The sequence below is a fragment of the Labrus bergylta genome, chromosome 22 (genome assembly GCF_963930695.1).
Source record: "Labrus bergylta chromosome 22, fLabBer1.1, whole genome shotgun sequence".
NCBI classification, from domain to species: domain Eukaryota; kingdom Metazoa; phylum Chordata; class Actinopteri; order Labriformes; family Labridae; genus Labrus; species Labrus bergylta.
In genome coordinates this window covers 8,188,254-8,206,566 of record NC_089216.1, presented here as the reverse complement: position 1 = coordinate 8,206,566, position 18,313 = coordinate 8,188,254, and the positions used below count along the sequence as shown (strand labels likewise).

The following is an 18,313-nucleotide window of genomic DNA, read 5'->3' as shown; positions in this document are numbered from 1 at the left end:
ATGGGGAATATTCTGGGACACTGCTGGTTAAGCAGTGAGCCAAGATTTGTTATTGCCCACTTGAATCTTCATTCCTAAAAAAGAAAACGTGCAAAAATGATGGGTAGTGTTATTTCGCTGGCATCTGTTTTTCCCACATTTTACTACTCTGTATCAATGTGTGTTTGTAAGACTGATGAAGTAACATAAAACAAACTTCAGTTAAGTCTACTCTTAACCAAAAACATGACTTCATAAATCATAGCTCTTTGTAACTCTTGTAGGTTGCTTGTCTATTGTAAGGAAGCTTTGTACTGTATTATTTAGTTATATAATTTAATGCATTCTATTATGCTGGTTCTCAGTCATCAGCTTTGACTCACTCGTAAGTCCAAAACAGCTCTTAAGAGAATGTCTGCACATAATGAATACTTAATGACAACAGCAACGGGTCGCAGATGGGACTGTTGAAACCCAGAAAAAGGAGACGGATTGAGAAGCATCTGTTGTTGTTGTCTGTCATTGCCGTCACCATTAATTAGACTTTGCTTATTCATGTTTTCTGCAGAGTAAGATGCTTAGAGCATTAAGAGTGAACTTTGAATGTCGCAGAGCAGCACACTTACTGCTTCATCAGGTTCATTTTTTTGTAGTGTCTCAGGGGAGAGAAGCGTCATATAGTTCAATCTATCGTCACAGCTGCCTTTTCTTTCAAGACATATTCTGTAAATGTTCCACTCTTACGCAAGGAAAGATGATCAATGTAGTCAAATATCTCAAATTATTCTTGATGTATTCCTCTGTCTGTAACAGGGTGCCATGGGAGTCCATACAGAACATGGCCAGTCTGCACACACTCAACCTGGACCACAACTTGATAGACCACATAGCCGAAGGAGTCTTCGGAGAGCTGTATAAGCTTGCAAGGCTGGATATGACCTCCAACAGGCTGCGAACCCTGCCTCCTGATCCCCTCTTTGCAAGGTAGCTCTTAAGCTTCGTCTTTTATGTTTCTCTAAGAAGTGGCTCAGTGGAAATGTTACTTTGCAGACATTAACACAGAGACACCAAAGTGGGTTTTTTTTTTCTAACAGGGAAGCTTTTGAAACACAGGGAGACATTGTTAGTGTCACTCCGCTCACTATCTATTTTGTTATCTCATTATTCTTTGTGTTACAAAGAGAGCCAAAAGAGTGAGTTTCTAACAGTGCGTATGCATTTGCAAAGGTTTAGACGCTTACGTTATTTTGTAGTTATAGTCACATTTCATTAAATGGAATTAATGCACCACTGTCAGGGACCATCTTTTAAAAAAACTACTTTAGAATTTACCTTACCTAGTCCTGTTTTATACCATCGTATTTGCATTTTATCCTTATTGTAATTTGCACAGGCCAGCTGTGAGGTGCATATAACGGCTCTATTCCCCAGCATCCTCTTGGTTAGTTTTGCGACTGATTTTTTTTTTTACATCATTTTCATGATGATTTGTTTTACTCATTTTAGGCAGTGAGTAGTGAAGTCTGAAGTCTTGCTGATGCAAGGACAGAATTTAATAGGAGATGTGTTTTTTTAATGTCTTTCAACTCCTGAGACCCTCGTTGATTAGAAATGAAATACTCCCCAAACTTAACCTTGAAGATTATTCATTTGTGTAATTCAAGATTGTTTTTTTTTTCTCCCCCTTCAGGTCCCAAACAGGTGCAATAAGCCCCACCCCCTACAACACTATCATAAGCTTGAATTTTGGAGGGAATCCATTCCACTGCAATTGTGAACTGCTGTGGTTAAGGCGCCTCATCCGTGGTGACGACATGGAAACTTGTGCCACACCTGCTCACCTAGCTGGAAGGTGAATATCACCGATTGATGAGCCCATCTTTAATCTTAAGTGAAGGAAAGGAGTAGTGACATTTCAGCAATGCGTTCACAATTAATATACACAGATCAATGTTTTCCGACTTTCTCTAGGCCAGTCACACCTACAGATTTTTATCTGGCCCCCGTCTAAGCACATTTCCAAATTCAGGCCTCAAGATTTTTAACTCCTTTATTGGACCATCATGTTTGCAAGAATAGAGCTGGAGCTGAATTCAAAGGAAAGGTGCGCCTAAAGGAATGACTTTCTGAAAGCATGATTTGAAACAGCAACGGTCATTCTTATAAAGCATTCTCAAAAGGTTGAGAAGGAAAATGAGCATCTGTTGTTGTTATACGTCATTGCTGGCACCATTAATTACTCCCTGCTACATCCTGTTTTCTGCAGTGGCAATGAAAATTATTCAGACGGTGGTGCGCTGTTGACCTTTACTCTTAAATTGATCAACAGGAGCACTTAGATCTTTAGGTTAATGTACTTCATTAATCTGCCAACGATATCAGGGGCAGTAAACAAGACAAGTCCCTGCTCTTAGCCCAAAGAGGTGATATATCACTCCCTTAGTTTCTCTCATTGGCCTGATCCTTTCCCCCTTCTTTTTCCCACAGGTATTTCTGGTCAATTCCTGAGGAGGAATTTACATGTGAGCCACCTCTCATCACCCGCCACACTCACAAGCTGTGGGTGCTGGAGGGCCAGCGAGCCACGCTAAAATGCCGTTCCATTGGGGACCCTGAGCCAGTGGTCCACTGGGTTTCACCTGATGACCGAATAATTGCAAATTCATCTCGGATCAGTTCCTTCAGCAACGGGACCTTGGATATGTTAGTTACAGTTGCCCGGGATGACGGGGCTTACACGTGTATTGCAATAAACGCAGCGGGCGAAGCGACTGCCACCGTCGATCTGAAAATAATCCCCTTGCCTCACCGGGGCGGAACAGGTGGAAACACAGGGAATAACAATGTGAACACCAAAAACAACAGGAACGCGACAAATGGGATTTTACGGACAGATCCAGGATCCTCAGATATCAGTTCAGGGAAAAATGGAGGGATTAACAATGGCGCAGGCCGTGTAGGAGAGATGGACGATGGGAGGAATGTTGGAGGGGAGGACGAGAAGGGTGATGGCAGCAGGGCCTCTGAAGGAGAGAGGGTCGATGGAGGGAGCATGGAGGAGGTAGAGGAGGACGAAGAGGAAGAAAGGATGATTGGAGTACAAGGAGTAACTTCAACATCAGCACAAGTCAGATGGGATTTGGGGCGTTTGTCCGCTGCTTATGTTGTCTGGATGTATCAGATACAATACAACTGCACCGCCGACGAGACCCTCATCTACAGGTCAGTTCAACTTTGCTATTTATTACTCACTATTTGAATTGCAGGAGCAAATGTGAAAGCTTACTTTTGTGGTAGATTGGATCCTTGCCGGAACAGCAACCTCAAATCACTTTTTGATAGAATATCTTCCCCTTTCGAAATGCTGATATTCTGTTTTCATGCAAAACTCCTTAAATATTTATCCATTACAGCATGACACAGTAGTGGTGCAACTGTTCACCTTGTACATGGATGGTTGGATAGCTCAAGGGAAGGATGAATGGGGAGACAGATGAAGGGATAGAGGGGCGAAGGTAGTAAATAATTCATCTCCATCGCTGTTTGACACTCAAATCCATGTGGTAGATAGTCAGTGCATAAGGATGAGAGCCGATTGGGAATAGAACTTGCTGAATGTTAAGGGAATAAAGGGGAGGATGGATACATGATATAACGTTTGACCCTTGATGTTGCATTGGGTTAATAAAGCAGTAGCTTGTTCCCATGTAAATGAACATCATTGATGTAGAGATCCGGATTCACCAGAAGCAAAATGATCAAACATTTAAAACATGGATAAAAGTTAACGGCTGTAATGTTTTTTTTTTTTTTATAAATGACTGACGCACCCTGCCTTGAAAGTCCAAAGAAAGTCTGAGTGGGAAAAAAAAAATGGTGTGGAAAATGAATTTGTGCAAGCCAAAAAATGCTTTGCAAACGCTGCCAATGTTTAGTTACGGTTCTAATGTGTTGCTTCAAACCACTTTGAAGACAGTACCTATGGGTGTTGCAAAAAAAAAAAAAAAAAAAAAGGAGGTGGAGGAATACCACTGTAGACCCTTGTAACAGGCGGAGAGAGAAAAACGAGGAATAGGAGGAACAAATCAAAATGAAGAGTGCCTGTGAAACAAAGCTTTTTGTGTTACTTATCTGAGTAAGAGGTCAAAGTTAAGAGTGCCGGGGTTGAGTTTTGATACTGTCAAGATCTCTGATGCATTACAAAAAAAAGTTTGCTTAGTGGAAAACCAGTTTTTTTAAAGTAACAAAGGTATGGATGGAAGGTCAGAATGCAGATGATGAGTAAACCTGCCTGAACTGAATGGATGCATTCTCTTCTTTCAAACAAGACAAGGTTGCTTGTCTTTATTGTGTTCCTACATATAGAAGACTCTTTCATTGTACATAAGTTAAGGTGACATGTACTCAAGGTTTAAGACCATTTATTTAACAGATGCAGCATGATGATAAGAGGCAGAGAGAGAAGAGGTATAGGAAGGAAATTAAATCATGGTATTATTGTTTGGTTTTGAAATCCCTCTGCATTAATGCATGGAATAACGTTTTGCCTTAGATAAGATGGTATTGCGCTGTAAGTGGTACTGAGAAGGGTTGAACGGAGCTAACCTTAAAGAATGAAGCAGATCAGGGAGAAAAACAGATCCAGAGATGATTGGAAATATGAAAAACTGGTGTGCCGGTATAATCACAAGGACTGAGGGAAAATAAGGAAGAATTGAAGATGGTAGCCAAAAGGTGAAGCTGGAAAAAATAAAAAAATAAAAAAATCATAATTTGAGTGATGGATAGAGCCAGAAGGGAACTGGTGAATTTTTAAGATAGGGATGATGCCTCAGAGATTTCAGAAATAGGTTGAGGAAAGGGATTGAGGGAGAAGTGGGAAGATCAGAGATGGGCTTTACCCAAATCACCTTGGGAGAGATTGAGATGAAAGAGTGATGGGTTAGATTTAGTAGAATGGCAACTTAAAAGGGGGGGAAGGGGGAGAGGGGGTCATCAAGGAAAAAATTCAAGGGGTGGAGATACACTAAGCATGGGAGGTATTTAAACATCACATTAATAAAGGAAGAGATAAAAAAATGAGTATGGAAATCGAAGGAAAAAAGTTGGGAGAGAACAGAACTTTAAAATAAAAGTAAGACACTCAACAACAAAACATAATAAAATCTCAAGGGAATTGGAAGAAGGGAAAATGGAGATGGCGAGGTGGTTTGACAAAAGCCTCCACCACTAGATTGGGTTGGTGAATGAAAAGGATGGAGGTGAAGAGGCGTCTCGCTGAAATGCCATATCAAAACAGACGAGCGCAATTTGTGCACAGTCCCTAGACACGTGTGGCAAATTACACATGGAGAACTAATTACATGATTGAATTGAATGAACTGAATGAGATCTTAGCTCCTTTGCCGATGAGTTAATAGGTGTGTTAATATCTCTACAGAAAACACTCTGATAATAGAGGAGCTGGCTTGCTCGTGGATGTTGAAAGTGTATTGTTCCAGGAAAACAAAGAAAAGAAATTTAGAGAAACACACGAGAACCGCCTCATACAAAAGTAAAAAAAAAAAAAAAAAAAGAAGTTGAAATGGTTTAAACATTTACATTGAGCTTGATAAAGACCGTTTATGTTGCAGGTTGGTTGTAATGGATTGTGTAACATTCAACAGCTGCTTATAGTATTAATTCAAATTCCCAGCAGCCCTGGCTAAACAACAGGTGATACAGATGGACTGTCCTTCTGAGGGGAGCAGACACAAAGAAATAATGGAACAGCACTATCAGTGTAATGTGAAGGCTCAGCTGTGCAGTTTGAGACAAGAAAATGCCAATATAGACTCAAAGAAGCTCGCACAGAAGCAAAATAGAGGAGAGATAAGCTCACAAAGACTCACAGGAGAGATGCTGAAACTCAGCAAGGAGGGAGTAAGCGATCTAAAGTTTGACTAAACTCTAAACAAATATCTCTGCCAACAAAACAGGGGCGGGGATAACTGACTCCGAGGGGAGATAGGGCTATAGTGGCTATCTTGAAGGTGAAATTGAGATAGAAGCTCGACTTGATGGAAAAGAGAAGAAGGAGGGTCAAAGAGGAGACACAAAGTCTGAGGGCTCTGAGGTAGGAAGCAGGGAAAATCGGTCTCAAAGGAGAGATAAAGAGGAAATGGAAGGGGGGCAGCATATGAAAGGAAGCATACCACAATGCAGCGGAGGATTTCCAGTATGGATTTCTATCATGCTATCAGTGTGCCAGTGCCAGGCACAATACCACACTAGCTAGCAAGACTGTGAAGCGAGGAGTCAGCCAAAGGGAGTCTGGCTCATATATTCAAAAGGGAAAGAATGGACGAGCGAGATTTCATGCTTTCTATCCGGGATTTGTGTTTGTATTTTGTTGTTGTGGCTGGCTGTTTGTGTGCTTTGGCAGGCACTTCGCCTGGCTGTATGGAGCTGAGGAAAGGGAAGGCGCTGGACAGGGAGAGAAAGGGGGGAAAAAAGGGATTTAGGAATGGAAGGCGAGGAAAATAAAACTTACGGTCAAACAAATGCAAAAAGTCAGACACAAAGTGCGACAGACATCATATATGGAAGAGCAGAGCTGCCAGATCTAATCTTGTTTTTTTTAAATCAGTTGAATGCCGGACAACACCTGCCCCACTTTCACCAAATATAGTCTTGTCCGGACGGCTTCATGTGACAGGACCAGGTGGGGAGTCCTCAGCTGGGCACCAATGACCTTGTCATCCTTAGTTCCACTGAAACCATCAACTGAGCCTCCTACCTTGAGTTCCCCACTTTGATTTAAATGCAAAACAAATTCCTTGATGACTTAATGTGAATACCAGCTAAAGAATATCCAAGGATCCCCGAAGGTTCCCGGTTGAATGCGATTGGTAACCAAATGGACATGTCTTCCTTGCCCACACATGGGTACAGCCTACCTGAAGGCCCCCCATGATAATGAGGCAAGTTTTGTAAGAGCACCTCGTGGTACCATCTGTTAGGAGAAGTAGTTTTATACAACATGTGTTATTTTAACCAGGCCATGCATGAAGGCCTGAGCAAAACTGTTCAGTTGTACCAGCACCGGAAAAGAAAGCCAACAAGGCCGGACACAGTCGAAAAGGCCTTACAGAACATTGCATCACCCTGAAACTAAGTGTGTCGTTTTTTTTTTGTGTGTGTGTTGAGGATGTGTCAGACACATTTTGAGTCCGTCAAAGTTTTTGTATTGAATAATACTGTAAAATGTTCTGGTGTGTTTCTCCACCCTCTGTAAAAATAGATGGTAGACAACAAGCTGAAATACAGTCCTAAGTCTGTAACAGTGTTGAAAACTAGACTAGGGCATAACCACTCAAAGCAACTGGAATAATTCATAGGAATTGCATCCAATTGTTCAGTACAGGTGTCATTGAGTCCAATCTCTGTGTGTATACAGTAACTGAAATACATTATTCAATGTATCTGAATTATATAAGAGGCAGCCTGTAGCTTTCTGTGGTGCTGGTGGAGGTATTTGGAGAAAAATAAAAAGGGTAATCTGTTGGGATAGAAGTTTTCAATACTTTATGAATCACTGCGATGTGAGATATGTCAGTGGGGAGATTTGTACGCCACTTGCCACACAAATAATTTTGATTAGGTTTGGAGGTCTTCTAAGTCCGCAGACAATCGTGTAAGGACTCTAAGCCCACCACGTCTCCTCAGTCTCAACCTAACAACCTTCCTGCCAGCCACTCCCACACAATCACGGGAACAGAGAGAGGGAGAAGTTTGAGAGAAAATCATGAATGTTTAGGATCAGGCACGGGAGGAACAGCTAAAATGAGACAGGGAGAGAGAGCTTGACAACCATAGGAAGGAGCATGCCGAGACACAGACAGACGGGAGCATGGGTAATGAGTCACAGAAAGAGAAGAAGATGAAAGGATTAAACAAACAGGACCTGAAAATAAGATGCATGACAAGACCACTCGCTTGCAGCCGCTAACTATGCCGCATATTTGACTAAATATTAGAGAGTACGGAGCTGATTTTAAACTACATCTAAAAATATACCAGAATGCCAGCATGAGCCTACGAGAAATCCTGCAAGAAACAAGATAATGGCATCTGCTGAGACAGCGATAGATGAGGTTTAAAGAGAAATGTATAAACGTTGGGGAGGGTGGAGGAATGTAGAGACAAAGATGGAGAAAAAGGGAAGTAGAAGTGGGACTACATGGAAAAAGTGAGAAAAGGAAGAGAGGGAGATGAGAGTTTTACCCCAAGGGGAGATGTAATTAAGTGTTAAACTACTGTGTCAATACATGTGTCAACTCACATCAGAGGCAGAGGGAGGAAGGATAAGGAGGGAGGTCAGCATTCAATGCATATGTCACCGGATATTATACTGCGGGTCAGAGGAAGGAGGAGAGAGTGAAAGGAGAAAGGAAGGACTGAGAGTGTTATTAATACTGTTTTTTTTTTTAAAGTGTTAAATATAAGACGTAGAGGAACTGTGGGGGGGAAACAAATACAGGGGAATTAGGGACACAAAGGAGGTGATAAAACAGAATGGGTATAAGTGTGAAAACAACTGAAAAAGGCGGTGGAGGGAAATTAGGCCAAATGACGGCGAGCTGAGTGACAATTAAAGAAAAAGGAAGAAAGACAACAGGAGAGATACAACAAAATCCAAGAGATTGACAGAAAGATAGAGCGAGGAAAACAGAAGAAGAGGTTAGAAAAAAATTGAAGGAGACAGCCAACGAGACAGTAAACACTCCAAAGAATCAGGACTTAAAAAAAAAAATGGAGGAAAGGGTGAAGGAAGAAAGGACATGACATGGGGAAAGAAAGGAAACGAGGGCAGTACAGATGTCAGCCAGAAGAGGAGATAATTGCTTTGTTGTTCCTTCTCGTCTTGCTCCGTCTCTGTGCCCGGTCTTGTTGGGTGTCAGACTTGGTAATGCAGATGGACAGAAAAAGGGGAGGTGATGGAGAAACAAGAAGAGGAGACTGGAGAAAAGAGGGGGCATGATTCCACCTCTGGTTTATCCTCTTTTCCTCTCTTCTCTACTCCCCTTCTCGAGGGTTCTAATGACTCCTTGTTTCCGTGTCACCAGCTTGAACAAAGCGCTCCCTTGTCCTCTTTCACTTTCTCCCTGCATCTGTGTGGTTGTGTGTGTGCACGGCTTTGCAAGGTTTAACAATAATTAGAGGCAGAGACACAGACGCACGTTTCTATTTAAGGTGACACAGCGCAATGCAAATGTCTGCAAACACAGGTTCAGTTAATGGGAGCGGCACCCCCCGGCTGTGGGACAGAACTGATTGTATCAATCAATTCATGCATCTCAGTCTGGTGGTCCGAGTTAGAGCAGGCCAATTTATATTCATGAACACTGTCTCCAGAGCGCCAAGGATTTAGAGAAGATCATTTCATGTGTCCATAATGTTTACAAACAGAACATAGACTTACACACTTGCATGTACATATATCAACAGGCATACAAATATGGTTAAAAATGCATAATGCAGCGATTCGCAGCACATCAGCATGTCAAAGACGCATGCGTTTGTGTGTGTCCGGGTCGTCTATATATATTTTAGTGAGTTTGCTTGCCCATTTCTTTCACTGCCAGCGTAGCAAAAACAACTAGAGGTGATGCACGATCTCATAAGGGAGGAAGCAGTGGACGGGAGAATGGGAAAAGTGGTGATATAGGAAAGGAGGGAAGGGGGGCGGGGGGGGGAGAAATACAAGATGAGAGAGAGCAAAAGGAGAGACAGCAGAGAAAAAGGAAGTGAAGAGTGTAGAGTATGAGGAGGAGGGAGGAGCAGTGGCAGAAAGAGGGAAGAGGAGAGGAAAGGAACAGAGTGACCTTGGATGCTAAATAACGGTACATGGTTATATATCTCTCTCTGTGGCTAATAGAGACATAGTACAATGACTGCAGGAAAAAAAAAAGAAGAAGCAGAGAGGCGAGCAGGTCATGTGGAGCCCAGTGAGGGCTGCAGAGGGATTTGAGACGATCACAGCTGATTGGCTGCGGAAATAGAGGTAGGTAACAAAGACAGAGAGAGACAAAGAAGGAGATGAGATGTGCAGAGGGAATCAGCAGAACTGAAAAAATGTAAGTCAAATGGTAAAAAAGAGGTCAAACATGGAGGAAAGAAAGACTGCAGGTTAAGGTAAATGCAAAGAAAGGACGGGTGATTTCTAAAGGAGAGACGAGAGGATAGGAACGATCAGCGAAAAAAAAGAAGGAAATCTGTTCATTTAAAAGATGACAGCGGAGAGAATGAGGAGGATAGACCGAAGGAGGGAAGATCGACAATGATCTGAAAAGAAAAAAAGGAGAGAGGGAAGGATGGAGGTAATAAAGGAAGGGGGCACTGAATGGCAGGGTTAGAAAAGATGATTCAAGGATTCAGTCAAGGTGTGCGTGCAGCCCATGGTCATGCAACGTAGGAGCAACTGTGCTGGATTGCAGCAGTGTCCCAGTTAATTTCACATTGTATGGACTGTGAGGAAAAAAAAACCCTACCCTATCATAATGCAACAACATGTCAGGAAGAAGAAAGAAAAGAAGCACTGTATTTATAAAGAGTCTATGGCATTAAAGCTTCTTACTCTGTGATGAATCCTTTAAAGCATGCAGCAGTACGATGGCAATATTAATCAAACAGAGTCATTAAGAGATAAGGAGATGGGAAAAAAAGAGGAATCAGTATATCAAAGTTAAGAGAAGGCCTATTAAAGTATAACCTTTGGAAGAGAGAGCCGGCCCCTCAGCAGAGTACACGACTCCCCACAGTGATGGTCAAATCCCTGCCCAGGGGCTTCTATCAATTATACACAGACACATATAGAGGCTCTGGAAGGAACTGACACCGCTGTAATATTTCTCAAGGCCTTTTATAAGCCTATTATATGACCAAGGCTTTTTATTCCGAAACAGAGGCAGCAGCAGTATTATGAGTGCTGCTTCTTGCATATTTCATGTGGGAAAACGTGATTGAGCACCCTCTGTCTTTACTGGTGGACTTTTACAGAGGCGATTCACCCTCCTTCACTGTGGCTGATTGCTAAAGACAGGCTTTCATTTCGGGTTTTCATCATATTTGGTTATAATTCTTCGCTTTCGATTGCTCTTCTTGATGCATATTTCTTTGCTGAATCTCAAAAAAAAAAGCTTACTGGAAACCTTCATTGTGCCACTTTGGTTTTAAAGTTGAGTTACTGCTGTGATGTGTCGGGCCTGAAATACAGCCAATGTGTGTCTTTTTATTGATCTGTTATGGTTAAAAGTTTTTTTTTTTTTATTGACCGTTCCTCTTCAGTTAGAGGAAATATACTCAACCACGGCAAGAGTAAGAATGGACAGCAGCTTTTTCTGGGTTATTTTTTCCAAATAGGAATAACAACACATGACGTTTTCCCCCGTGTCTTGAATTTAGAAGCCTTGTTTGACGTCTTTTGTGATCAAGTGAGGCCATGCATGTCAGTGTGTGCCTCTTCAAAACAAAACAAAAAAACATGACTAGTGTATTTGTAAATGAAATCCGGGAAGTTGGCTGGTCATGAAAATAGAGTGTTCAATGTGGGCATGAAGAGATGCTTTCACAAGCAGAACTGCTCTTATGAGCTGAATAATGAGACTTCGCCATGGTAACACACCTGGTCCCGAAGTTGCTCCAGCACTGAGAATGAGCTAATTGGTGAATTTGTGACAGTTTCAGAGAGATGTCTATAGTGCCCTAATGACCACTGGATGAGGCTGTTCTTAATGAAATCGCCCGATGTGTCTATAGATCATCGTAGGACTTGGAGTGTACTGATATACACAGCTTTCACAGCTTCTGCTGCTTTTGGAGCTCTACATTTGCGTCAGAGTTTCTTATTCCCTCCTCGAATCACTGGAGATTTGTTAAGGCAGTGTAACTGAGTTTGCAATTTGCTGTTCTATGCAAAAAAAAGTGTAAAAGTATTTTTATTCTTAAATTAAACATATGCAAAAAAGGTAGACTGCTGGGAATTTGGTCAAAATTCCCCTATGTTCACGTTTAAACCTAAAAAAAAGTAGATACATTTCATTGAAACATATTCCCTCTTAGTAACAATTTCACCCCAATCGATTGGGTCTGGATTTAATTTGTAACTCGCTGTTGTAACAGCAGCCACGAATCAAGATGTAAGAAAAAAAAAGGAACAGTTGCAGTCCTTGGTCTCTTTATTTTGAAAGCATTTAAAAACAGGCTATTGTAAGGGGCCCTTCTGCAGATGCTCCTTCGGTGTCTGAGTCACACTGGATGGCATTTATAGGATGTGGCTCACGTCTGAACGGAGCTGGATTGGTTAGCAACAGACGATACAAATAAGCCCTTTGACGCAGTGAGAAACGGGAGAGAGAGAGAGAGAGAGAGAGAAAAAAAAAAGAGGGAATTGGAGATACTGAATGCAAGGGAGTAAAGAAGAAAGAAATCACTGGCAAAAAAAATATTCATGGTATCAACACAAAAACACACAAACACACACACACTGCCCACACAGCGGGGCTGGAAGGCAGAGGGCAAAGTCATACCCATCAGCGACAGACACTTGAGCTGTGCTGCAATCTCCCACACACACACACACACACACACTTTACCCTGGCATGTCACATACACAAACACACTGCCATGACAAATACACACAGTATGTTTTCTACACAGTGTATTGTATATATAACTACTGTAATATGTCAAAGATACAACACTGAACACATGCACACATTGAGGCAAACACTAAACTTAAGCAGAGCCAACGCCGCTCTGTTCTTTTCATTGTTCTCTCTCCCTGACTCTATTTTTCACCTCTCTCCTGATTGTTCGTTCTAACGGCTGCTCAAACACTTTAAACGAGGACATATTCAAAGCTCTTCTCTCATTATTATCCCACGCAGGCACTCATGTATCACAGCCCCAATGCGGGAACACGTTTTGCGATCAAAATAAAGCGAAACACACCTTTACTTCGGATGTCAAAACAATGGACACACTCGTAACTCAGTGAACCAGCGTTACTGTAATCCCAGCTCTGACTGTTACACCTAAAATGGCCTCTTTTTAAATGTGAGGTCCCACAAAATGGCTTGGCATTTGCTTCTCTCAGGGATTCAAGTACACACACACACACACACACCCCTGCGCTCCAAATGAGCAGACAGAGTTCTCTTTTCATGTTCCCTGGGCGCGCTCTCCATCAATAGCCTCATTTTCCCTCTCTCCCCACACTGCAGTATCCTCTCTCGCGCTGTTTCTAGCCTCCCTTTTTACCCCCTTTCCTCTGCCTCTTCTCCAATATTCAAGCCTTTCTCCCCAGTACCACAATACTTTGAGTATTCAGGCTCAGCTTTGAGTCACTGTAGATGTTTTATATTCAAGTACAGATCCAGTGCGCAGCTTGCTTCTTTATTTAACTGACCTCTACTTTTTTTTTTTTTTAGAATTCTCCCATCGACCAGTGACCGCTTCCTGTTGAAGAACTTGGTCGCTGGTGTGGACTATAACCTGTGTGTCCTCGCCATTTTTGATGACACAACCACATCCCTGGCAGCGACCAAAGTTCTAGGCTGCACCACATTCTCCACCAAGGATGTTTACCCAGCATGCCGCTCTCTCCAAGCTCATTTCCTGGGTGGGACTCTCACCATACTGGTTGGCGGTGTTGTTGTCGTCACCCTACTCGTGTTCACTGTCGCGCTTATGGTCCGGCACCGCGTTTGCAACCACGGGGACCATATGATATGTCACAGCGGCAACACTGAAGCGGGAGGCGGGGCCTGCTGCCAGGGCGGAGGTGTGGGAGGGGACAAAGGGGGGAACGGCACTGGGTGCTACCAATCGAACGGTTCGGGGGACATGATGATGGTGGTCCTGCCCAACGGCCTGCCTTCTAAAAGAGGAGGGGAGAAGGAGAAGGAGAAGGAGAAAGAAGCGACTGATTCTGCCTCTCTGCCTCCAAAGCTCCCTCCAAAGCCCAGGCCCAAGCCTAAAGTCAACCTGGAGCACTTTCTGTCGGCCGGAGGCGTGGTTTCCACGACGACGGGGGCAGGAAGTGAGATGGCACTGGTGGTGAGGCAAAGGAAGCTGGACAAGGCGCCGCCGTATTCTCTTGAAAGTGACAGAACTCCCCTCTACTACTCCCCTTCCCCGCCCTCCACCCTCCCCCGTCAGTCACACTCCCGCCCAAACCCGCGTCTGGAGCGCGAACTGACCAACCGTGCCAGTTTCTCTCTGGCCGCGCCCCTGAGAGACTCGGAGATGTTGGACTGGAGAATCTCGTCTCGCGGCAGGGACAAGTGGAAATCCTCACAGGTCTATCTGAGTCCTGTATCCCCTGCTAACAGTCCTGCATGTGGGACTGTTAGCAAACGGCGGCACTCGTTGGATATGGGCTCCTCTGTCGCCCTAGCAACTGACGCCGCGGCTTCTGTCGCCAAGCACTACGGCGCCGTCAGCTACGCCAAGCGGCTGAGCGTGATCTGGACGAGGCGGAGCCAGTCACTTCATGGAATGCTCGTGCAGTGCGCCTCGACGACAAGCACAGCGTCTTCGACGAACAGCGACGAGGCGGAAAGTGCCGGGGGCTTCGGGTTCCAGCGAGGATACATCCACGCTTACAACACTACCAACTCCAACTCCAACAGCGGGGTTACTGGGAAAGCGAGCGGCGTAAAAGAGAGGGGGAGGGAAAAGGGGAAGGACGGAAGGAGTGCTGAAGAACTGGAGGAAAGCGTTGTGTAGAACAGAGCATAGTTAAAGAGGGATGCAGGATTGTACGAGAGGTGGATTTTGAGGAAACCTAGGGTGTAGGAAGCGACTGCAGACGAGGAGGTGAAAGTTGTGAGTTCAGAGGAGACAGAAAAAGGTAAAAGACTTGAGTCTCATTTGTGCAGCTCCTTGATTATTCCTTAGGAGAAGTCAAGAAAAATGAAGAGGAGAGGGGAAAGTGAACCTGATCGTGAGGTGAAGACTTTTTAAGAGTCTCTTTATAGCTGACCTGAGGAGTGATGGGTGAAATATAAGACAGGGGGGGAGGGGGAGGAAGAGTGGGAGAAACATAACTGGTGACAGTTTTAAAATGGTCATTAAATACTCAAGGTTGAGCTAGAGCTGTATCAGTAAAACATGAGTGATACGAGGTAGAAAACAAAGTAGGAGCACACAAACTAAACTTTAAAAAAAAACAGAGTGAAGGTTGTAAGAAGAGACAATGTGAGTGATATATATAGTCATACAAGGAGAGGCATAATCAAATGGGAAAACATCAAGAAAGCAACAGAACAAAGGATAGAGAGCGGTGATAGAGATGGTGAGGGCTCAGCATAGATCCCAGTAAATCCTTTACATTAATGGAACCAGACTTTTGCAAACACTTCAAGTCTCCAGAGTCTCAGCCCCCTCAGCAACAGAAGGATTTACACTGGATCAAAAATAACAACACACCGGTGATACTGAAGAAAAAGACGCTCCTCTTAAAAAAAATAAATAAATAAAAATACAATGGTAAATAGATTTGGATAGCATAGTCCTGCTTTGTTATCCTGCTTCTTGACTCCAAATGTGACGGCCATCTCAAGACTCTTTTTTTTTTTTTTTCAAAACACAATGAATGTGACTTTTATGTGTCCTCTGTGTCTGGACAATGATTTTTGGCTCGCCCTGCCTAAGGATTATGGGAGCATAAATACAGAGCTGGGTGCATTGGACATGATCAATCGATATTGGGCTGGAAGGAGCGAGCGGAGCACAGACATTATTAAAAGAAAGACATTGGGATTACAATGGGAGTCGATATGGATTACAAAATGGAGACAGCGGTGTATGACGGAACATGTACGCTTTGTGCATTTCTGAAAGACACCGTCGTATAGGATATCGAATGATAATGGACCAAATCAATGAATAATGCTAATGGCTGCATAAGTGTGCATGCATTGATGGATCAGGGACAGGATGTGTGAATGTTTGATTGTGTGTGTGTGTGTGTTTGTGTGCGACTAGTATCTGAATGTTTGTCAACCAGACTCCATTTGTGTTTAAAAAGGTCAAGCGCTTTCTGGACATGTTGAAACTGGAAAAATATCCTCAATTTCTAAGAAAACAAGTGGCGGTGTTAAGGTCGATGGATGGTGAAGCATAGGGCATGTTCAAAGACATTTTCTACAAATCTAGAAGACATCAGAATTCCCATGGTCAGAAAGCAGCAGCCTTTAAATAAAAAGGGGAATCAGCGTTAGCTTTTATTTCTTTGGGTGATTTCAGACTTTTTGTGCCACATGGATTCACTTTAAATCTAAGCAGTGAATGTTTTCAGAGAGGGAGCGGTTTTAAAAGATGACAGAACCACTATGGAAGCCACTGACAATATTAACTCTTCAATGGAAGACGTTGTGTAACTATTACTGGGACTAATGTTCCACTGGCACAAACCAGAGACTCTTAAAAACGTCCATCAAAGAGAAAAAAACGACAAGAGAAAACTTGAAAGTACATATATATAGTATATATATAAAATGATGTTACTTGTTGCACCATGTGTTACCGTTTTTCAAAGTTCTCTGGAGAATGATGTTAGGATCAAATACAAAATACAAATCGTGTGATTTTTTGTTGTAGACAAAAGATCGTCCTGATTAGAAGAGCAAAACGTTGATGACAACCAGGCGGGGGGAAAAAAAGAAGAAGCACACAGCACTGAACACACACAAACACACTGGCAAGCACACAACCCAAAAGACAGACACACAAACAAATGCCTATAACACAGAGCCAATACATGATTAATGACTTTTAACCATTACTGTTGTTTCCTTTCTGTTTTGTTTTTTTTCATTGCCAAAGTCAATATTGTTCTCTGGACTTGATATAAATAATAAAAATTACATGTATGGAACAGAGATGGAGTCTTTCACACAGGAGTAAGTTGTGTGTTTTTACTGACGTTATTTACATGTTTGTAGTGTATCGGCTGTGTGAGAGAAAGATCTAACCCTGTCGTAGTTGAGTGCATCACAAAGTGCCAATGATCTTTGAATAAACAACCAGATAGTTTTTTTCTATTGCATATGGATATAGAGGATAATTACACAGTCATATTTTGTTTAGTTTGATTTTAGAGAGAGTCTTTTTGAAGATGTTTTGAGCATGAGGCAAACTTGTTAATCAACAAATTATTAAGTGCATGTGTGTCAGTGTGGCAAAAAAAAACAAAAAAACAAGTGATTACTGATGGGGAGAGAAAAAGAGTGCATTAAAGAGGGACAGATCAATAGTTTCAGATGGAAATGCATTCAAAAAGATGAGAAGACATGACTAATCAAAAGACTTTGTAGATTCTTGTGATACACAGAGGAGGGGAATTGTCTGAAGGGAAAACAAACAGAAAGTAGTAGCTGTCAAACTAATGGATCATTATTCTGATGCTTTGTTGTTGCCGACAATATCTGCTGGTTTCAGAAAAAATAAACATTACAAGACCATTCGGCTGCTACCTGAAAGTGATACAACTACTTAGCAGCAATGAGCTTGCAGCAATCTCAGCTGAAAATAACTCATCTTTCTTTCTTTGTCCTGCTGCTGATGACAATGGAGAACAACACAAGACCACCTTATCTCCCCAGACACATCATCTAGCCCTTACTGGGGGGGATCCTAAGGCTCTGCTAGATGGGAAATATAATTCAACCATCGAGCTCTGGGTTGGCTTCTCGCTGTAATCCCATTGGATGTAGCCAGAATGAGAAGGGGCTAAATGGTGCACAAAGCTAAGAACACGGTCGGGTGTTTTCAGTTGGATTAGAAAAAAAAAAACAGTTTCAAAAATCAAAATTGGTTCTTTGGAAAAAAAAAAAAAAGACACATTCTAGCAGAAAAGGATGGAAAGACATGAAACCTATTACCCTAACATGTTTTCATCTCTTCTTGTTTTCTGTCATTCTCAACGCCTTAGGGTGACTGTGTAGAAACTCAGAGAGAGAGAGAGAGAGAGAGAGAGAGAGAGAGAGAGAGAGAGAGAGAGAGAGTGTGTGAAAATGCTGACACACCTAAGGACGGACAAAATAGATGATAATGAGAAATTGAGAGAGCGGGAGAAGTGAAGGGAGGGGCAGGTCATGTGTTAAGCTTCAGATTTGGGTGTGTGTGTGTGTGTGTGTGTGTGTGTGTGTGTGTGTGTGTGTGAAAGCCTGCATGTGCCTCGGCATATATCAAAAGGCTAAATGTGCTAATTTTCTGAAGTGTGTTCTCAGAATTGGTTGATATTCTCCCTCACGCAAGTCATTTGTCACAACGAATTAACAGGAAG

At 42.6% G+C, this 18,313-nt stretch overlaps 2 protein-coding genes across 4 annotated transcripts in view; one reads left to right on the top strand and one right to left on the bottom strand.

The window, feature by feature from the left end:
* LOC109991342 (leucine-rich repeat and fibronectin type-III domain-containing protein 4) overlaps positions 1–14,751 on the top strand; it is a 33,142-nt gene extending 18,391 nt beyond the window's left edge. Inside the window, exons 4-7 of the mRNA XM_020643644.3 lie at positions 793–963; positions 1,670–1,831; positions 2,467–3,201; positions 13,452–14,751. Coding sequence (XP_020499300.2) covers positions 793–963; positions 1,670–1,831; positions 2,467–3,201; positions 13,452–14,751 — 2,368 coding nt within the window. The remainder of the gene's footprint in view (positions 1–792; positions 964–1,669; positions 1,832–2,466; positions 3,202–13,451) is intronic.
* The window catches only part of LOC109991341 (pyruvate carboxylase, mitochondrial), a 272,579-nt gene that overhangs the window by 97,752 nt on the left and 156,514 nt on the right, over positions 1–18,313 (bottom strand). The gene's annotated exons all lie outside the window — the stretch shown is intronic.